The 18,216-nt window shown below is 39.7% G+C and overlaps 1 protein-coding gene across 37 annotated transcripts in view; it reads left to right on the top strand.

The window, feature by feature from the left end:
• The first annotated feature begins 2,838 nt into the window (after positions 1 to 2,838).
• Positions 2,839 to 18,216, top strand: part of camk2b1 (calcium/calmodulin-dependent protein kinase (CaM kinase) II beta 1) — a 73,928-nt gene continuing 58,550 nt past the window's right edge. For all 37 annotated transcript variants that reach the window (XM_026186711.1, XM_026186708.1, XM_026186692.1 and 34 more), the window contains exons 1-2: positions 2,839 to 3,144; positions 11,070 to 11,164. In XM_026186711.1, the coding sequence (XP_026042496.1) occupies positions 3,083 to 3,144; positions 11,070 to 11,164 (157 nt within the window). In that variant the 5' untranslated portion in view covers positions 2,839 to 3,082. The remainder of the gene's footprint in view (positions 3,145 to 11,069; positions 11,165 to 18,216) is intronic.

The raw sequence follows: 18,216 nt of genomic DNA, 5'->3' as shown, positions 1-18,216 counted from the left end.
TATTAGATTTAAGGATAAATTATATGCTACCCAGCTCTGTTTTCTGTCACTTTGCATGCAGCTAAAAAATAGTCCTGATGTGGTGGCATGACCAAAGCGATGGTGAGAGGAGTGGTTTATGCACACACGTCGATACAGAGACTATACTGAGCGCCTCCAAATATTAATGAATGACAATACAAAATAATACCAAATACAAAATTTCTAACTTATTTTTTTTTAGATAAAGAATGAGGAAATGTAGGCTGTGCATCATGTTCAAGTATTTCAAAGATTGAACATCACATATTCAAATTGCTCCAAATACACACTTAAATGCATGCAGAGAGAATATAGCTGTATTGCTGATTTTAACCACCAGGAGCATTACAACCCCAAGATAATCTTTGCTGTCAGGACTTAGTATCAAAATATATAGTCAGTACTCTTTTCTGATTTTCAGTAAAAAAAAAAAAAGGAAACAGTGACGATAACGTTATGGTATTACAACTTTTATCATATTATATAATGGTATTATTTTCTAAAGGCAAATTTGCATTTTCTCTTATTTTCTCACTATAATGCACATTTTTTCAAAAAGCCTCAAAATTATTTTTTGTAAGTAATGAATTTCTGATCAGTTCTTCCTGCTGGAAAAGGGTCCATGTGGTTATATAGCCTAGCCCTTAGCCAGGCTTATCCCACTTTTCGGGTGAGCTTTAATATTTTAGGTGAACCAGTCAATAGTCAGTAGCAATGTTTAAAAATCAAATAACTCTGGGCACTCTTCTTTTTCAAATAGCTAAAATGCTTTTATTCTCATAAGACTGTAAAATAACATGAAAAAAAATAATTTCAGCATACAATCCATTTCATGGAAACAATGGCTGTTTGCTAGTGATATTTTCCATTTGTGCTTTTCCACTGACTGGAATCTTCCACTTGTGGTAATATACCAATAGGAATCATCAGCTTGGAAAATGTGTAGGAATCAAAAAATATGTTAACTTCTAAAAAGCTTTTAGCTGATTGAAAATGCTGCTGAAAGAGTGCTAACAAACACTGGAAAGAGAAGTCATGGTTCTCCCAATATTAGCTTCTCTTCATTTTCTCCCTTTTAAATCCTTTTTTTCCACATCGTGCCAATTTATGCTAACAGTGCTCTTTGCTCTTGCACTGCAGACTTACATGTGGCTCCTAGAGTTTCCAAAAATAGAACAGAAGACAGAGCCTTCACCTCTCCTCTGGATCCAGCTCCCAGTTTGGGCTCGGGAAAAAGACAGACCGTCTCTATTTTTAAGATTAGACCTTTTTTTTTTCTATATAACCTTATTAGAGGTGAACCAGGTTAGTGTAAAACATCCTTTAATTTTTCTTTCCTGTCTCTTTGCTATTCTACTTTATATTCTTTCCCCCCTCGCCCTCAGCTGGTTACATATATGGGTGCTGAACACGGTTCTCTGTTGGCATTATATTGACAGACAGCTAAGGATAGTTTGATCGCCTGCAGAGAGCATTTGTTGCCAGATGGAGGCTGTGTCCAAAGTATATGGTACAACTGGTCTTGCTGTCTCTCTTGTTCTGTTGTTGGTCCATCAGCCACAGAAACTGATTGTTAAAACAATGGATTACTGTATTTTTTTTGTCTATCTTTGATGTTTTTTCATGTTTCTTCCAATCACGGAGGACTCTGGAATGGGGGAAAACCTGATTCCTCTCCCTGTTCACCACTACACACTGTTGTGTTTTCAGAGAACTGCATGGGAGTATGTTGGAAAAATACCTACTCAAACAGACACAACCACAAAACGATACCCCTTCCTGACTCTTCGGTCCGTCCGAAGGAGTCTTCCTGTTAAAAGGGAGTTCTTCCTGCACACCAGGAAGAACTGTAGTATTTTAGGGTCTTCATAAATAATATTATGAACAGCATTAACATAAACAATTTAATTGTTTCTGTGGTACTGGTGACATAACCACCTGAGCCCTATGGTCCTGTTTTGGATGCATGGGATGCAACAGGTCTATGCAGAGCAGAATGATGAGGTGTATAAGGTGCAGAAAACCCAAATGTAATGTTCTCCTCTGAGGGTGAAGGGACACAGGAAGTAGCAGTAGAGCATTTTTTCCCTTTATAGACAGGTTAGCAGTGAAGACTAGACAGGGAACAGAGTAAGAGACACAGCAAAGAACTGGGGTCAAACTTCAACCTTGTTTTAACTATAGGACATATGAGTACCTGCTCAACCAGTGAGCTAAACTGGTGCCCAAATATGGGACATTTAAAATCTCTGCCAGACTGCTTCCAAACAGCAGCAGAGACAAAAAAAACCCCAAAACAAAACATTGTGACACTGTAGCCAAAGTGCTTGCTCACAGGGGGTCATATGATTGTTGGGTTTTTCTCTGTATGTATTATTGTAGGGTCTACCTTACAATATAAAGCTCCTTGCGGCTATTGTTGTTGTGATTTGGCGCTGTATAAATAAAACTGAATTGAACTGAATTGAATCCTGGAAACATTCTTTCTCAAATAATTTTTAATGGAAATATAGCTAAGTATAATATCATTTAACTCATGCAAATACTCCAGTCAGTTTGTTCTTACCATTGCATGAACTGGCATCTTGTTTAAAAAATGTATATAAAACCAACTTTATGCACTTAGTTGGCTGGTCAGGGAAAAAATGCTAAGGCAGTGCTTAGGCTAAATAAATGGCCGTTTAATAGAAAACCAAAGGTTGCAACTTTTTCTTTTTTGAACGTAGACAATGTCAAAGCTTTTATTGTGAAAATCGCAAAAGGAAGTGGCATGTCGTAGCTCAACTGGCTTGTTTATAGGAGCGCAGAGCGCGGTAGCTGTCAGATAGTGCAGAGAGAGGGAGGGAGAGAGAAAGAGAGATAGAGTGAACACCCACCCAGGCTTCCTCGGCTCTTTATATCAAACCCTCCGTCACTCGGCGCCTCCTAAAAGGCACTTCTCCGCTCCACCGGCCGTCTCGCTGTTGGGCGGACCTGCACTTTTTTTACGCACATTCAGCCCGAACTAACCGCGAATCTTCGGAGTTCATTAACAAGAAGAAGCGAGAGACAGGGGAGAGACATGGCCACGACAACCTGTACGCGATTCACAGATGAATATCAGCTGTACGAGGAGCTGGGGAAGTGAGTATCTGTCGCTGTTTCTCTGTCAAAATTGACGTATTTATTATTTTAGTTGTGCATGTTTGCGGTACAGCTGTCTGCTAGAAAGTGTAGTGTAGTTGAAATGTAGGAGGAGGGCAGGTTTCCAGGCAGTGCAGAGCTGAGCGAGTCTGCAGGCCAGCAGTGTTGAGCGTGTGCGCGCTCTGATGGTGAGCGTGTGTGTGCGCCTTTTCGGGGATGACAGCTCTCAAAGTACACCCCCCCCCCCCTCTCTGTTTAAGCTCACCAAGTGTTTTGTTTGTTTCCTGATCATCACGAGAAACGGACGTCAGAGGCAACAATATTTGCAAAAACGTTGCAACGTTTTTGACGAGTTCGCTCGTTTCACGGTGAAACACGGAGAAACGTGGGGTGTCAGCAGAGTCCTGTGGTGTAACCATTTGAACCACAGATGAAAAGAAGACATCTGCGGTTTATGGAAAGTGCAGTTGCACGCTTTTTTTTCTTTTTTGAAGACGGAGAGTCGAAGTTTACAGAGAAAAACTAAGGGTTTCACATATGACAGTTGCGGGTATGACCAAATATCAAATTCCTGTCTTCTGCAAAGCTATGCAATAAATATCCGATCAGAAAACCCTTTAAGACTGCATCTCGATTGACCATTTTGTCCTGTTTTATTGCATTGGTTTGAAGTGTGTGTGCTTTACTAACCTTTATATGAACAAACAGCCTTTTTTCCCTAGAAGACATTTTTTTTGCAGCACTATGGTGGCAGATTACACCAGCTAAGATATTCTGCAGTGCAGCAGCAAGCAAAAAAAAAAAAAAAAATCCATCCGATAAAAGCCGATCTGTCAAAACCATAGGAATCATACGTTATCATACTGTAGGAAAAAACAATCATATGGCAGTGCATATGCAAAATATATTCTAGGTACTATTGTTGTTGTGGAAAGTTTTGATACCATAGGGAATTAAAAGTACTAAATACGGAAACTGAACTCATATTGTTTCATTATTTGTGTAACTAAATACTTCTGTGTATAATAACAGATGGAGGGAAGGGAATAGGTATGTAATATGTCTGAACCTAATCTTTGAACATGACACACGGTGTGTAGTGTGTAGCCCTTAAAAGGGCTGGGCAGTTCATTAAATGTTATTTTAAGTTATGGTTGTGGTGTCCCGTAATTATAAAAAAACAAATTATTCGTGATTTAAAAAAAAAATACAAATTCATTGTTTTGCATCGATGCTCTCATTTTCTAGTCATTTAATGACCCAACACACACTTTCCTGTCCAGCAGTGGCTGTTGCTTCTTCCCAGAAGCATGTTTAGTTTAGTTGTTATGTATCAATTTTGTTATATTTTCGTATTTAATTGGAATTCTACACACCAGCCACTTTGTTAGGTACACTTGTTCACCTGCCCAAATGTTTAATCAGCCAATCACATGGCAGCTACTTGAATTACGCTTGAAGTTGAAACTGGGCATAGTCACCTCTAGGGTTTACAGAAGATGGTCCAAATAAGAGAAAATATCTAGTGAACGGGATTCCTCTAGATGAAAATGCTTTGTTGATGCCTGAGGGCAGAAGAGAATGAACAAGTGCTTTTGAGTTGACAGAAAGGCTACAGCAACTCAAATGACCGCTTGTTACAACCTCTGAACCTTGGAACGCACAACATGTTGGACTCGAAGTAGATGGGCAGACACAGAGTTCCAGTCTAACCAGCTAAGAAGAGGAAACTGAGGCTACAGTTCACAACTGACTGGAAAACTTCTGGCTGGTCTGATGAGTCTCAGTTTCTCTTGTAACATTCAGACGTTAGGTTTAGAATTTGGTGTAAACAACATGGAAGCATGGATCCATCCCGACTCATATTAACAGTTCAGTAATTGTGTAATGGAGCAGGGGCATATTTTCTTGGCATACTCTGGGCACCTTAGTACCATCTGAGCATCCTTTAAATGCCACAGGCTATCTGAGTATTGTTGCTGACCACTTCCACCACTCTGGGACCACAGTGTACCCATCTTCTGACAGCTGCTTCCAGCAGGATGGTGCACCATGTCAGTGCAGCTCAGATAATTTCAAACTGCTTTCTTGAATGTGACGATGAGCTGAGTGTGGTCAAATGGCCTCCACAGCCACCAGATCAGAATCCAAGATAGCTCCATTGGGATGTGGTGGAGCGGGGGATTTGCATCATTGATGTCCACCTGTGATGCCACCGTGACCAAAATATCTGAGGACTGTTTCCACCACCTTGTCTAATCTATGCCACCAAGAATTAAGGCAGTTCTGAAGGCTGAAGGGATTCAATTTGGTTAATCAGTACTCATTTTAAATAATCACAATTTAATCACGATGATTATGAGAGATAAAAAAAATTAATATAGAGGCAAACAAAACTTTTGGTGATTTCATTACAGTAGGTGATCTACACTTGGCACGGGGCAAAGGAGTAAAGGGGACAATTTCAAATCATCCTTCTGTGTCTATTGTTTACTTTGTTGCTGCAGCCCGTCATGCATCTTGTACTGGCATTATTTGATTATCATTCATATCACTCGTTATGTACTGCTAGCTTGATTTGCCTAATGCTGTTTATTCAGCCACCACAGTGATGACAACTTCAATGAGAACACAGAAACAGCCAAGTTATCTGGAGTGAAGTGCAGTTAATGTTGTGTTAGCTTTGTGGCTCTGACAGAATAGAGACTGAACTATGCTGTCATTGAGGAACACTGGAAAAGACCCTAGTGCAGGGCTGTCAAACATAAGGCCTGGGGACCAGAATTGGTCGGACAAAGACTTTAATTATTATTATTATTATTTTTTTTTTACAATAGATCCACAGGTAAAAACAAAACTGCATTTCTTTCATTTAAGTGGTGCTGACAGATTTATTTAATTTACTACAGCAGCATTTCTTTATGATGTTGAAAAATTGAGATGTGCTGTTGAAATTGCACTTCGTTTTCTTATGTTAAGATCTCTCAGTGAATAAATGTTTAGTTAATCTTCTTTACACAGACAGAAAGGGGAGTTTCACTGGTCTGGCCCACTTACGATCAAAGTGGGCTGTATGTGGCCCTCGATGTAAAATGAGTTTGACGTCCCTGCTCTAATGTAATCCACCTCCGTGTTCCAAAGATTATATAATGAAAGATATTTTTCTTTAAGTTTTATTAGCTGTTGCATGATGATGTATAAACATGGAAATCGTGTTTTTCTTGGACTTTGTTGGCTTGAATCTTTAATCTATTTAAAAACAATGGAAAACGAGCCATGTTAAAGTATTCTTTTAATCTATTACGTGTTGTCCTAGATTTATATTATTTACAGGCCTGTGGAAAGATAGCATGATTATTCATAGGTGCGGAGAGACTTTTTAAACATGACGGCATAGTACTATTTTGTACATTTGGAGTGTTAACAGGTGTTTGTGACAGCTCATTTGATGTCTCTCTTCAAAGGCTGGTAAAATACGCACCTAATATGCAAATATGTCAAGAAAAAGTCAAGATTCATTGAAGGATTAATAAAAGGAACTGAAAAGATGCGTCACTAGAAGCCTTTGATTTTGAATATTTACATTCAGTCCTTGCTAACTTAACTGCCATCTTTTTGAGCCAGTTTTATCTGTGATTGATAATGAGAAACAGAAAGTTAGATAAAAAGCATATCTGGTATTTTACCATATCGTGGTGATGATGGGTTTTACAAAGCACACTTAATGCAGGGACTTGTAGCAGAGAGGTAAATTAGTGATTAGTTTATATGAATATTTTTAAGTCATGAATCTAGGTCGCCATTTCAATTTCATGCACTGCAACTGCTGTGAAGCTAATCTAGCCACGGCTGCCATCCATAGTGAAGTGCAATCTATGAATTCTTCAGAGTCTTCACTTACAGGAGGGGAGTGTATATACTCAAGTCCTGTTTCCTTGGTGGGTTATTGTTATTGAGCGAGCATAAATAGACAGAGTCATCGTCTATGTGACTGACTGCTTGTAGAAGACACGGGGCTCAGACTAATTTACAACACTGCATCCTTCCCATTCTCTTTTCATCCCATAAGTAATAAATACTGTTCGCAGGGATCATTATGCCAGCGTAGCTCCAATGCCTCCTGAACCCTATGAGATTTCATTCTATGGTGCCGGCTGTTGATTTGGAAAAGAAAAAAGACATTACAAAGACTGTAACTTATCAAATGCATTGGTTTCGCTGTGTTGAGATAAATCTCAACTTCTACCAGAAACTACCGGCTTTGAAGCTCTGGGTGCATGAGGGACTAAGCTGCACCCCCTGGTATGCAAAAAGCTTTTTCTGTAGGCCCATCTTATTATTCACCCAGGCACCTAAAGCTTGGAGGAAGGAGTGCAGGTGTGAGTGGCTTGGCATCCTTACGGTAACACTCTCTGGAACTTTGTAATACTAATCCAACATCTGAGGAGAGCTAATGATTGTGTGCTCACTCTCTGCTGGTGTCACTTTCTTAGCAGGACTTGTGACATTTAAGCTCGGTCCTTTTGCTTTAGTGTGCTTAGCCCGTTTGTTACAAATATTGCCAGGCTTGTTTTAATAGAAACACCACAGCACCGATTGAGGTGTGCTGAACACTGGCTCCTGGTTAGATAATGCTTCTGTGTTTGTTCTTGCACAGAAGTAATGCACATCATTGCTTAAATTGGTCAAATTGATCTCAATTAGAACACAGATAACAAGCTAAACAGCTTGAAGAACAATAACGTGAACAATCGCAGAGGCTTGAGTGTAGCTTGTGTTTGTCCTTCTGCTGCACAGCTGCTAAAAAGAAGTCTGTAACAGCACAAAGGCTTTTGAAAGACTTTTGAAGACTTTTTAAACAAATTTTTTGTTGTTTGTCTCAGTTAGGCTTGAAACCTAAGAGTATAGATTTACACATCATACAGTATTTAATTCTTCCACATCAGAGGGAGACTGTAACAGCATACCAGAAGCTCAAACTTATCCAGTTACAAAACCCTTCACTTCTGCAGGCACCAGTGTTTTTCCCTCAAAAATAGTTTAGGCATGTTTAAATCTCTCCATGTCAACTTTCTGGATGTCAGACCACAGTCGTGATTCATGACCTGTTACCCCATTTAACCGTCTATGTGTGTTAAAGCATATTTAGTCCAGACGTTAGATACTTAGCTCATGGAGTATGAACTTTCCAAGCACAGCTGTGGAGTTTGGTGTCAGTAGCATATGTGTTTGTTTGTGTGTGTGACTAGTGAGTTTTTTGCTTCAGGCGAGTTGATTCTTTATCAGAATTCTGATTGACAGTAATGACCTTGACGTTGGGGCATTAAATGCACTTCAGCTTGTTGTTGAAAAAGTGATGAAATGCCCTTTGTATTCTAGAGTTTGTGCCTTTTATATAGAAGTTTACCCCAGTGTCAGGTCAGCTGGCCTTCACCTTTGGCACTGACTTTGTTGGCTGTCTGTAACTATCCCAGTGTGAAGGCTGACTAGTGGCACCATTCAACATCAGACTGTTTCACACCCAACTAAATCAAAACCAAGGCTGGACAGGACTGTGTAGTCTTGTCCAGCCTTGGTTTGTATAAGTATATTTAGAGCTGGGCGATAGAACGATAACGATATGTATCGCGATATAACTTTTACTCGATAGAGAAATTAAGCTATCGCGATAGACCTCGCCGCTCTTGTCCTCTTTAAAAAAAAACAACAAAAAAAACAAAAAACAAAAAGGTCGGCCGATCCAAATTAAGTAGCGCAGAGCCGAACCAATCACAGCCGCAGCTTCACGTCGCGTGATTTGTTACGTACAGCACAAGTGCCAAGCCGCACGTGTGTTTGTTTGGGAAGCAGCCAGCGGGTAATGGAGCCAGCGCATAATGGAGGAAATGAGTGTGCCGACTAGAGAAAACAGATGATGGTTCCAATGCCGGAGAGATTGTCGAACGGAAGAGCCATAGAAGTTCCGTAGTGTGAAGGTATTTCGGCTATTTCAAGTCTGACAAAAAACAGAGTAGCGTGCACTGTAAATTGTGCCGAAAGCAAGTCTGGAAATACAATAAACTGGTGCATGCGTCACACTGTGCGCCACGTTATTGTTTCGGTGAAATGAATTTCTACAATACTGTTAATTCTACTCTCTGCAGTGTTTAAATGCTTACATATACACACAGTTACTGTCCCTCCACACATACGACTCGGTTCTGCTTCTATGCCCCAGCTTTGTTTACTTTTTCCCACCGAGGCTTCTAGACTTCTGATTGGCCAACATTTCTGCACGGTTAGGAATCTAGCGCCACCTGCTGCTTTGGCATGTTCATAGCAGCGTTTTCCTTCATTTCTGTCTTTACGTGTGAACGGGATTATTTTTTAAAACGAAAACGGAAAATCTCCGTTTTCAAAAATACCCGTGTACGTGTGGACGTAGCCTCGGTCTCTGACTGGAAGCGCTAATTCGTCATTCGGCTTTTGTCAGACTAAAGTAACTGTTAAAACTGTTTGAAAAGCTAAGCTATACAACAAGGAGAGATTGAGAATTTCCTTTTAGTTCTCAGTTTATTTGATATTGACAAAAGTTAGTCAGTTTTGTCTGTTCAAACATTTGTTTTTGGTTGAGCGTTTATTGAAATTAATGGTTATATTTTGCAGAAATGCATAGATGTAATAGCAAAATTTGGCTTTGGACACTAAAACGAAGGTTTAGATGAGTTGGCAGTAATTCAGCTTTCATTCAGTTTAATTTGATTTATATAACTCCAAATCACAACAACAGTTGTCTAAAGGCACTTTATATTATAAGGTAAAGACCCTTCAATAACACAATACAGTATTATGATTTGATTTTGTGTTTGACTAAACGTGCCTAAACAATACTGAACTTTTGAATCTGGTATGTCAAATATATTGTGTGTTAATTTATACTGGTGGATCTAAAAGGAAAAAAACAAATTCTAAACATCTGTGACGGCGCAGTGAAAAACATTCAGGTATTGGGGCGACATGTGCTGTCCTACAGATGGTCGTTCTCTTTTTCGCTCTCTCTCATTTTTAAAATGTATTATCATTAGTTTTGAGGGGAATATTCTGCTTATTTACTTTTTGCTATTTATTTATTTATTTATTTTGGATTAAAGTAAGACCGACAGTATTTGAAGGTACAAAACATAAGGTGCAAAGACATCATGCTTAAATGTCACAATAGGAGACCTGCCCATAGTCCAGACCTGTCACCCACTGAAAACATTTGGTACATTACAAAACAAAGAAATAAAACATATAACGCAGGAATAAGAACACAAACTACACCAGCAGGTCTCTATGGGTTCCAGGTACAAGACAGTTGGAAACACGGTTGTAAGTGAAACAAATTTTAAGCTTTATGTCCTGACAAAAAGAAAATCATATTCATGCATATCAAACAACATAATATTGATATTGATATATCCGTGATGGGCTAGTGTTGGCTGATAATATGGGCTATGTGACTCTACATCTAATGTGTTTGAGAGACCAGTTTAGCTCTTACATTTTACCAATTTACCTTTCGACATCCCACATGTGTTCGCATTACTTGTATCCTGACTGGAGATCTCATGGGATCTTATTAACTAAGCAGCAAAGTGTTTAATGTGTCCACGGTGAACATGAAAAGTGTTATCAGTTCTGTTATGTTCTGAGTCTGAAAAATGCTCATTCTGCAAAGTTGTGTGCAAATTTGTTCACTCAGCAAAACCTTCACCATGCTCATTATTATCCAAGGTCCATAACCACTCAAGAATTTGCAAGAGAACAATGGTCTCAACTTGTTAATTTATGATAAAGAAATGAAGTGTTGTTTCAGCTGTTAGTTATTTTTTTTCTGATAGAGTTGTCCTATGATAACCATGCATGAAATGTTAGTCAATGGGTTTTTTTTCTGTGTTTTCCAGGGGAGCATTTTCAGTGGTGCGCAGATGTGTTAAGCTGTGCACAGGACAGGAGTATGCTGCTAAAATAATCAACACCAAAAAGTTATCTGCAAGAGGTGAGCACAACTTATTTCAGTGTTATATCACATATGCATCCAGTTCTATTGAATCACAGCTTCCATGGGAGCCAAAGTGTGATCTCAAACAACACCACTGTTTCGATATTTAACTGTTAATTCATGAGCTAAAAGTACAATTTGTAACCATTCAAAAATGACTAAGTTGTTCATAGCTTCTCTGTCCCAGTGGTCACCACCCCCACCTGTAGTGTAGACAGTTATATAAGCAAAATGTAGCAGCAAAATTTGGTTTCCTTCTCAGATGCCACTTCATAGGACAAACTTTTAATTTCTTATAAATCATGTCTGTTTATAAGAAATGGAGGAAGCTGGAAAAGCCCTAGCAGCAGTAGAAACAGCACTGGTATGGTGATGTGACAGTCATACAGTAGGTTTGCTCAACACTGGTTCACCTTTTACACTACCCTGTTTCTGAGTTGTGTTGAGGAACCCCTGGAGAACAAATTGTAGAGTATTGTTCGTGTGCCCTATATACGACTGCAGGAAAGATCGTAGCAGTAATTGTCTTTAAATCAAGTCCAAAGAGTTCAACGTAAATCAGTCAGGACCATTAAAGTCGAAGCTATTTTCAGCTGCAGTAATTTCTATTTAGCTGTATGCGCTATTCTGGGATCTTCCTGCCCTCTACATGCATACATGCAAATGTGAAAAGCAAAGGCGGGCAGAAGAGAAGTAAAACTCAGCACAGCAGAGAACAGAGCAGGCATCACTGATAACCAACCCTATACACACTACTTATCTTGAAACCATCTTGTTTAGTTGTTTAGCTGCAATTCATATTCTGCTGCATGTGTTGCAGGATAATATGGGCGTATCAATAAATCAGTCAGTCTTCAAATACTGGCTTGTATAATAATGTAAAGTGAAAAGGTTTTTCTATATATTGGGATTTTGTTTCTTCTGAATAACATAGACTCTGTAACCACCGTAATTAGTGTCACATGCTACTCAGCCAGTAATGACTTAAGCCAAAGCCAAGGCTAAATGCCTTTGCCACCAAAGCCAGTCGAGCACCACTGTGGTCGCCGTGGCAATTTACACCACCACTTGCCCAGTGTAAATCTCCTGCTGCCCTTGCAGCCTCGTAACTGGAGAACCACTGCCGTGGCCCTGCCAGGTGGCACCACACTGTCACTTGACTGTTACCCTGCCTTGACATACGCTCACCAACGGATTGTGTGTTAAAATGTTGAGTGTGGTAGAAAAGGCATTTTAACAGGCATGAAGCAGAGGGCTTGATCCTGAAATGTATGTCCTTATCTGCCTTCTCTCCCAAATGTTACCCTCAGTTCGGCTTGTCCGTTTGTAGATGTTAATTTTCTTACCAAACCATTGTTAAAGTATCAGTGGCGTATGCAGACAATTTAAAAAAATTATACTTTGTGTGTTCACGATTATGTGAGCTTCTTAAAGGTCAGGCTCCTGGGTATAAAATTCAATAATAATGTTTGAAAATATTAGACTTGAATGTTTATATAGTCAGGTTAAACTCATGTGTGTTCATCTCCTTTACTAGGCAGACACTTGGAAACAGTGCAGTGTAATAAATAAATGAGATGATGTTGTGATGCATTGTATTTCAGCATACTATTTCCAGCTCCAGCAGGCATCAGACACAAATGAGCATTGCTACTGTCACTCATAACTCATAACATTTTGTGCAGTGAAATTACAAATGTGTTTCTGATTTCAAACATTACGAGGGTGGTAGAGGGTATATGATCTGAGCATCTGTATTTATCTTTCTTACTAAGCCGTAACGAAAATATAGTCTAATATTAAACTTTGCAGACAAGCTTTTTATAAAAATTTAAGTTTCTATGAAAAATAGAAGTCGACTGCAACAAACATTGTTCTAATTGTGGTGTCACATTATTCTTGACAGTAATTGTATCTCATTTTTTGCCTGCATTTTATTGCATTGTGCAGCATTTAATGAGATTAAACCCATCCTAGATTATCCGGCCTCTATTAACTGCAAGAGGCTAGCAGTTAATTCTAGAGATTGGTTTAATGAGACTTAAAGTTACACATACACAGACACACAGAGTATAAATACACTTCCTATAGATTATGCTATCATTGGACTTCTGCATAATTTCACTCCAGCTGCTTTATCGGGCAGTGCAGCTGCTTTCCACCATTTTTCAGAGGCACAGTGTAATCTCTCTGCTTCAACATTTGATAGGGTGACTGATCTGACCTGACTGAGCGGTGTGCGAGGCCCGTGCTGCGCTCCTTACTAATGGATGAGCCATGTTCTGTGAAATAGCAGGGCTATGCTAGAGCCAACAGAGCTGCTGCATACTACTTCTACTCAAAGTCCTTTTTATAGCTCCATGACCTTTGTGACATGGGCTGCTGCTGCATTCACGCTTTATGGCAGCCCTGATGGCTTGCTGCTCTACTTTATAAGTGGGATTTGGTTTAGGCCTTTTATGATGTTGTAATATTTCTCAGGCAGCAGGTAGGGTCGGTGAGTTTACAGCCCTGGTTTCACCAACTTAAGAGGAGCGTTTGTTTAGGATCAGCAGATGGAGATGGTAGCTGAGGGGAGGGTGGGGTCATCAGAGCAAAGGCACCCCAGGCATTTGGCAGCTGAGGGCCATGCGCCTGTACGCCTACATGCCTTTAGCACGGGATACTCATCTGACTCTCCCTCTCTTTCTCTCAGACACACATGGGCAGATATTCAGACAGCCACAGCAGAGAAGCAGTGTCTGAGATGCAGGCAGTCAACTGGACAGTGAACTCTATCAAGAAACTATTAGTTACAACCAAAAAGTGTCACAATTCGTTGGTTGTTGTAGTCATAACACTTGGTTCACACACTGAACATTCAAATTTATGAATAGAGTAGTAGTCGGGCTTCTCATTACATCTTCCCACCACCCCACCCTGCCATTCCCTTTTCCAGCTGACAAACGGTTAATGCCAATCCAACACATGTCAACAGGAAATATAGGGCAGGTCTGCTGGGCAAGGCTTCCAGCCAATCATAGGACTTGTTTATTGGCAATGATCTCTGGACAGTGGATGCCAGAGGTTCCTGTATGGCCATGTAATTATATCATGATAGAGTAGAGCTTGTGTGTCTGTGTGTGGGGGGGGGGGTTGATGTTCACCTGCAATGCAGTAGAAGTGATCTGACCTGGTTTTGGCCAGTGAGCTTTGTGTCAATGTCACATAACCAGGGCAGATATAGTCAACTAAAGTGATGAGACTTAAACCCGAGTGTGAAATGAAATCACTGTGGCTGCAATTACAAATGTAAATAATTCAAGATGTGTTGGTACTTTTTCTGTCAATTCACACTCTGTTTATATGGAAGTATTTCACCCATTATGTAATTATGTAATGTCATGTAATGAGATTACAAGTTCAGGTGTTTCACTGGAAAAATGATGCTTTCTTAATCATATTACTCTCAGGAATCCACTTAGATTTCTATATACATGCAGCCCCTCTGCACCACCACTGTCATGCTTCACCTTAAACTCAGAGGCTGCTTTTTGATGCTGTGCTTCTGTAGGATCTATAGGATATAGGAAACCTTTCAATCCCCACTCCACATTTCCCTGCTGGTAGGGCTCACGCTGTTACGAGTCAAGTGTTCCGAACAGTGGTTATATCTGGCTGTCTTTGTGGCTGTCTTTTTACATCTCCTCCCTCTCTAGAGACTTAAGTCCTCACTGGTGATGATTAACCCAAATATATTCCTCTCCTCTGCTCTCTTCTCCTTCAGCATGAAGATTCCCACTGATTTCACTGAATGTTGTCCTTGGGTTATCCTACTCTGTGCATGTGTTCTTGTCCTTGCCTTTCTTCCTTACCCCACTCCCTGGTCTCATTTCTTATTTACCCTGCTGCTTCTAACTGACCGGCACTTTGAAAGACTCATTAAATGAATATTTTAAGCAGGCTGCACTAAAAGAGCCGCACAGCCACAGTTGCTGACAGTCAAGTAATTACAGTGAGAACCACACAAGGAAGTTCTCATTTGATCTTGTTTGTGTGTCATGTTTTTACAAAAGAGTACTTTTTTTTTTTTAAACCCCAGAGCGAATGCATTTTGGACCAGCTTTTACGTTTTCAGCATATAACTGTAAACTGCAATAATTAATTAAAGTCCAGAAACAAGTGTAATGTTGGACACGTTTCAAGATGCGTGTTTAGGGTTTTTCTGACTAGAAATGGGCCTTTGGGAGTGAAAGGGTGGGGGTTGGAGCGCCTTACTTAACAGAAATCAGTGCATTTTATATTAGGTGGAGGGCCAAAAAGGCCTTTTTTTTTCTTTTCTCTGTGGAATAAAAATTCTTGGTGTTTTAAATGAGTGCCGTTATGCTCACGTCCTGCTCCGTGTTTTTATTCTGACTCTACTGGAGTAGCTATGCACAACTCAGATTTCACAGTAATCTTCATTTATCTTATAATTGGTTGTTTCTTTATCTGAAACGAGTTGTCTCAAATCTTTCGTCCGTTCCTTTTGGTTAACTTTCTTTGAAAACTCGCCACATGTATTTACATCACCAACAGCCTAAAGCCTGTTAATAAAAGGCAGCATTGTTCTGTTCTTTTATCTTATTTATGCCAGATTATGATCCTATTATCTAAATGACAGAGCAGGACTAGTCTGAAGGCCAGGCAACGTTTTTCCAATATTTTATTGTTTAGTTTTGGCCATCCAATCGAACTGTAGCATCAGTGTCCTATTCTTAGCAGACAGGAGTGGTGTCTAATGTGGATTTCTGCTGCTGTAGGCTTTATGCTTCTGTTATAACTTGTTGTGCATTCAGAGAAACCCTACAGGTGGTATTGCGGGAAAAATCCCAGAAGATCATCAGATTCTGAAATGAGACCAGTCTGTCTGGCACCATTTGAACAATGACATGTTCAAAGTCACTTAAATCACCTTTCTTACTCATTTTAATGCTCGGTTTGGTCTTCTTCACCAAGCTTGTCTGAGTGCGCTGAGTTTCGGCCATGTGATTGGCTCATTTGCATTAATGAGCAGTTGAGCAAAAGATGAAATTAAGAGTGAGAATATATTAAAATTGTAACTAGATAACAAAAATGCACATGATAATCTTCTTATATGATCTGCCACTACATCAGCTGTCCCTACTTAGAATAGTTTCTACCTAGCTAAATACGTAAACACAATTATGAAAACAAATGGAGCTCTCGGCCTTACAGTAAATCTATTTAAGTAAATGTTTAGTGTTGCAGTAGCTCTGGCAAATCTCCCACCATTTATACATGAGAGAAGGTACCTTTTATAAACCGGGTTTTTAACTGTCAGTTACATATCAGTTTTATTCTGATACACTACATGCAATACGTAAATAAAATTACATTAATCTCCATAGTTCTTGTTAAACTACGCTGACCCCTCATATGCAGTACTAAAAATACTGTCGTACAGTTGAACCTGATAGCTGACTTCTTCTTTGGTACACATACACACACACACACACCACAAGGTTATCACACACACTGCAGACTGTATAGACAGTTATCAGTTGTGTCCTCTTTTATGCAGGGCAGTTAAGAAGAGCATCTGTTATGAGTGTTCTGCCATGGGAAGGTCATCTGTCATACACAATTTTTTGCTGTAGTGTTATCTGCCGGTCTGATAAAGCTCTGATAAAAGACCTGATAAAAGACCATGTTCATTTCAGGGGAGGTCGTGTATCTCATCCTCAGTTATCCTCCATCTGTAAATCATATGATGAGTTTTTTTTTTAATTACCTCACCTCACAATGCCAAATGAGTTTTAAGCAGAAACAAGGCAAGAAAAAAAGCCCAGTAATGACATATGTGTTATATTTCAATAGATCTTTCAATACTTGATATCACAATATTAATAATAAAACTGTCCCACGTAGATGATGGATTGATAACAAAGGCACAGATGGTAGACGATAGATGATGCACCACAGCAGCTACTGTGAGCCAATTCTGTACTTGCAGAGTAATATTAGCAGATGCCACTGATAGAATGAAATGCGATGCGAGTGCCCATGACAAGTTTTCCAACACTTGACATTAGTATGACAGATAACATCTGGGAGTGCTAAACACAAGCTGAGAGTTGGTAGTTTTTAAGAGTCAGTCGGATACAGTTCAACTGCAGTGAAAGCTTGCACGATCGCGCAGGAATGATAGCCTTATTTAAAGTGCTAATTTGCAATAGGTCTCTCCCAGTAAATCACAAACATTGTAATCGGTGTGTTTCTGAGTAGGTCAGATGTGAATCCATGTTTTGAAAAGATGAAATTCAGTCCCATTAAAATGCAGTTTGTTACACATGGACAAACAAATAAATGGGAAAAAAATATTCAGTGAGTTCATAGCCTCAAACAAAAACCAAATGTGAAGAATAAATGACTAGAGTTAAAAAGAAAAAGAAAAGTAGCAGGCAGTGATTAGCGGTGTCTTATTGTTTCAACAGAAAGACAGCAACCAGGCTTTGTGCATATTAAACGTCCTTGTATTTTTTCTCTCCTTCCTTTTTCCTCCTCCTCTCCTGTCCCCCTTCAACACTCCTCCACTCCTTTCTCCGCCTCACTCCTCTCATCTTCTGAGACTATAATCACCACGCTTACACTTCACTGTCACTCCACAGTGCCAGTGTGAATGTGTGCACTTGAGTTTTGCCAGTCTGTGTTCTCTTAAACTCGTACAGATTGTACGCGCGTGGGTGCAACCTATGCATATGTACGTTTGTGCTGACAGTCACGCTTTGTGGATCCGGTGATCCACCCCCTGTGTGTACGTGTGTCTGTATGTGTGTGTGCTTTATATGCCTGCTGTGACTTGCACGATAACCCTGCAATGCATGTTGGTTAGCATCAGTAATCTGTTATGTAAAGGGACATGCTGATGTAAATATTTTAGCTGCATACATACATAGTGTGTCTTGAAGTATATATGCTCATATATTTGTACTTCCACTCACAGTAAATTACACCCACCGATCACTTCGTTAGTTGCACCTTGCTATGATCCTCTTTTCTCTTCAGAA

Source organism: Astatotilapia calliptera, chromosome 12 (assembly GCF_900246225.1).
Source record: "Astatotilapia calliptera chromosome 12, fAstCal1.2, whole genome shotgun sequence".
In the NCBI taxonomy this organism is placed as follows: domain Eukaryota; kingdom Metazoa; phylum Chordata; class Actinopteri; order Cichliformes; family Cichlidae; genus Astatotilapia; species Astatotilapia calliptera.
Note: the sequence above shows the minus strand (reverse complement) of the source record. Positions and strands in the feature narration are given on the sequence as shown.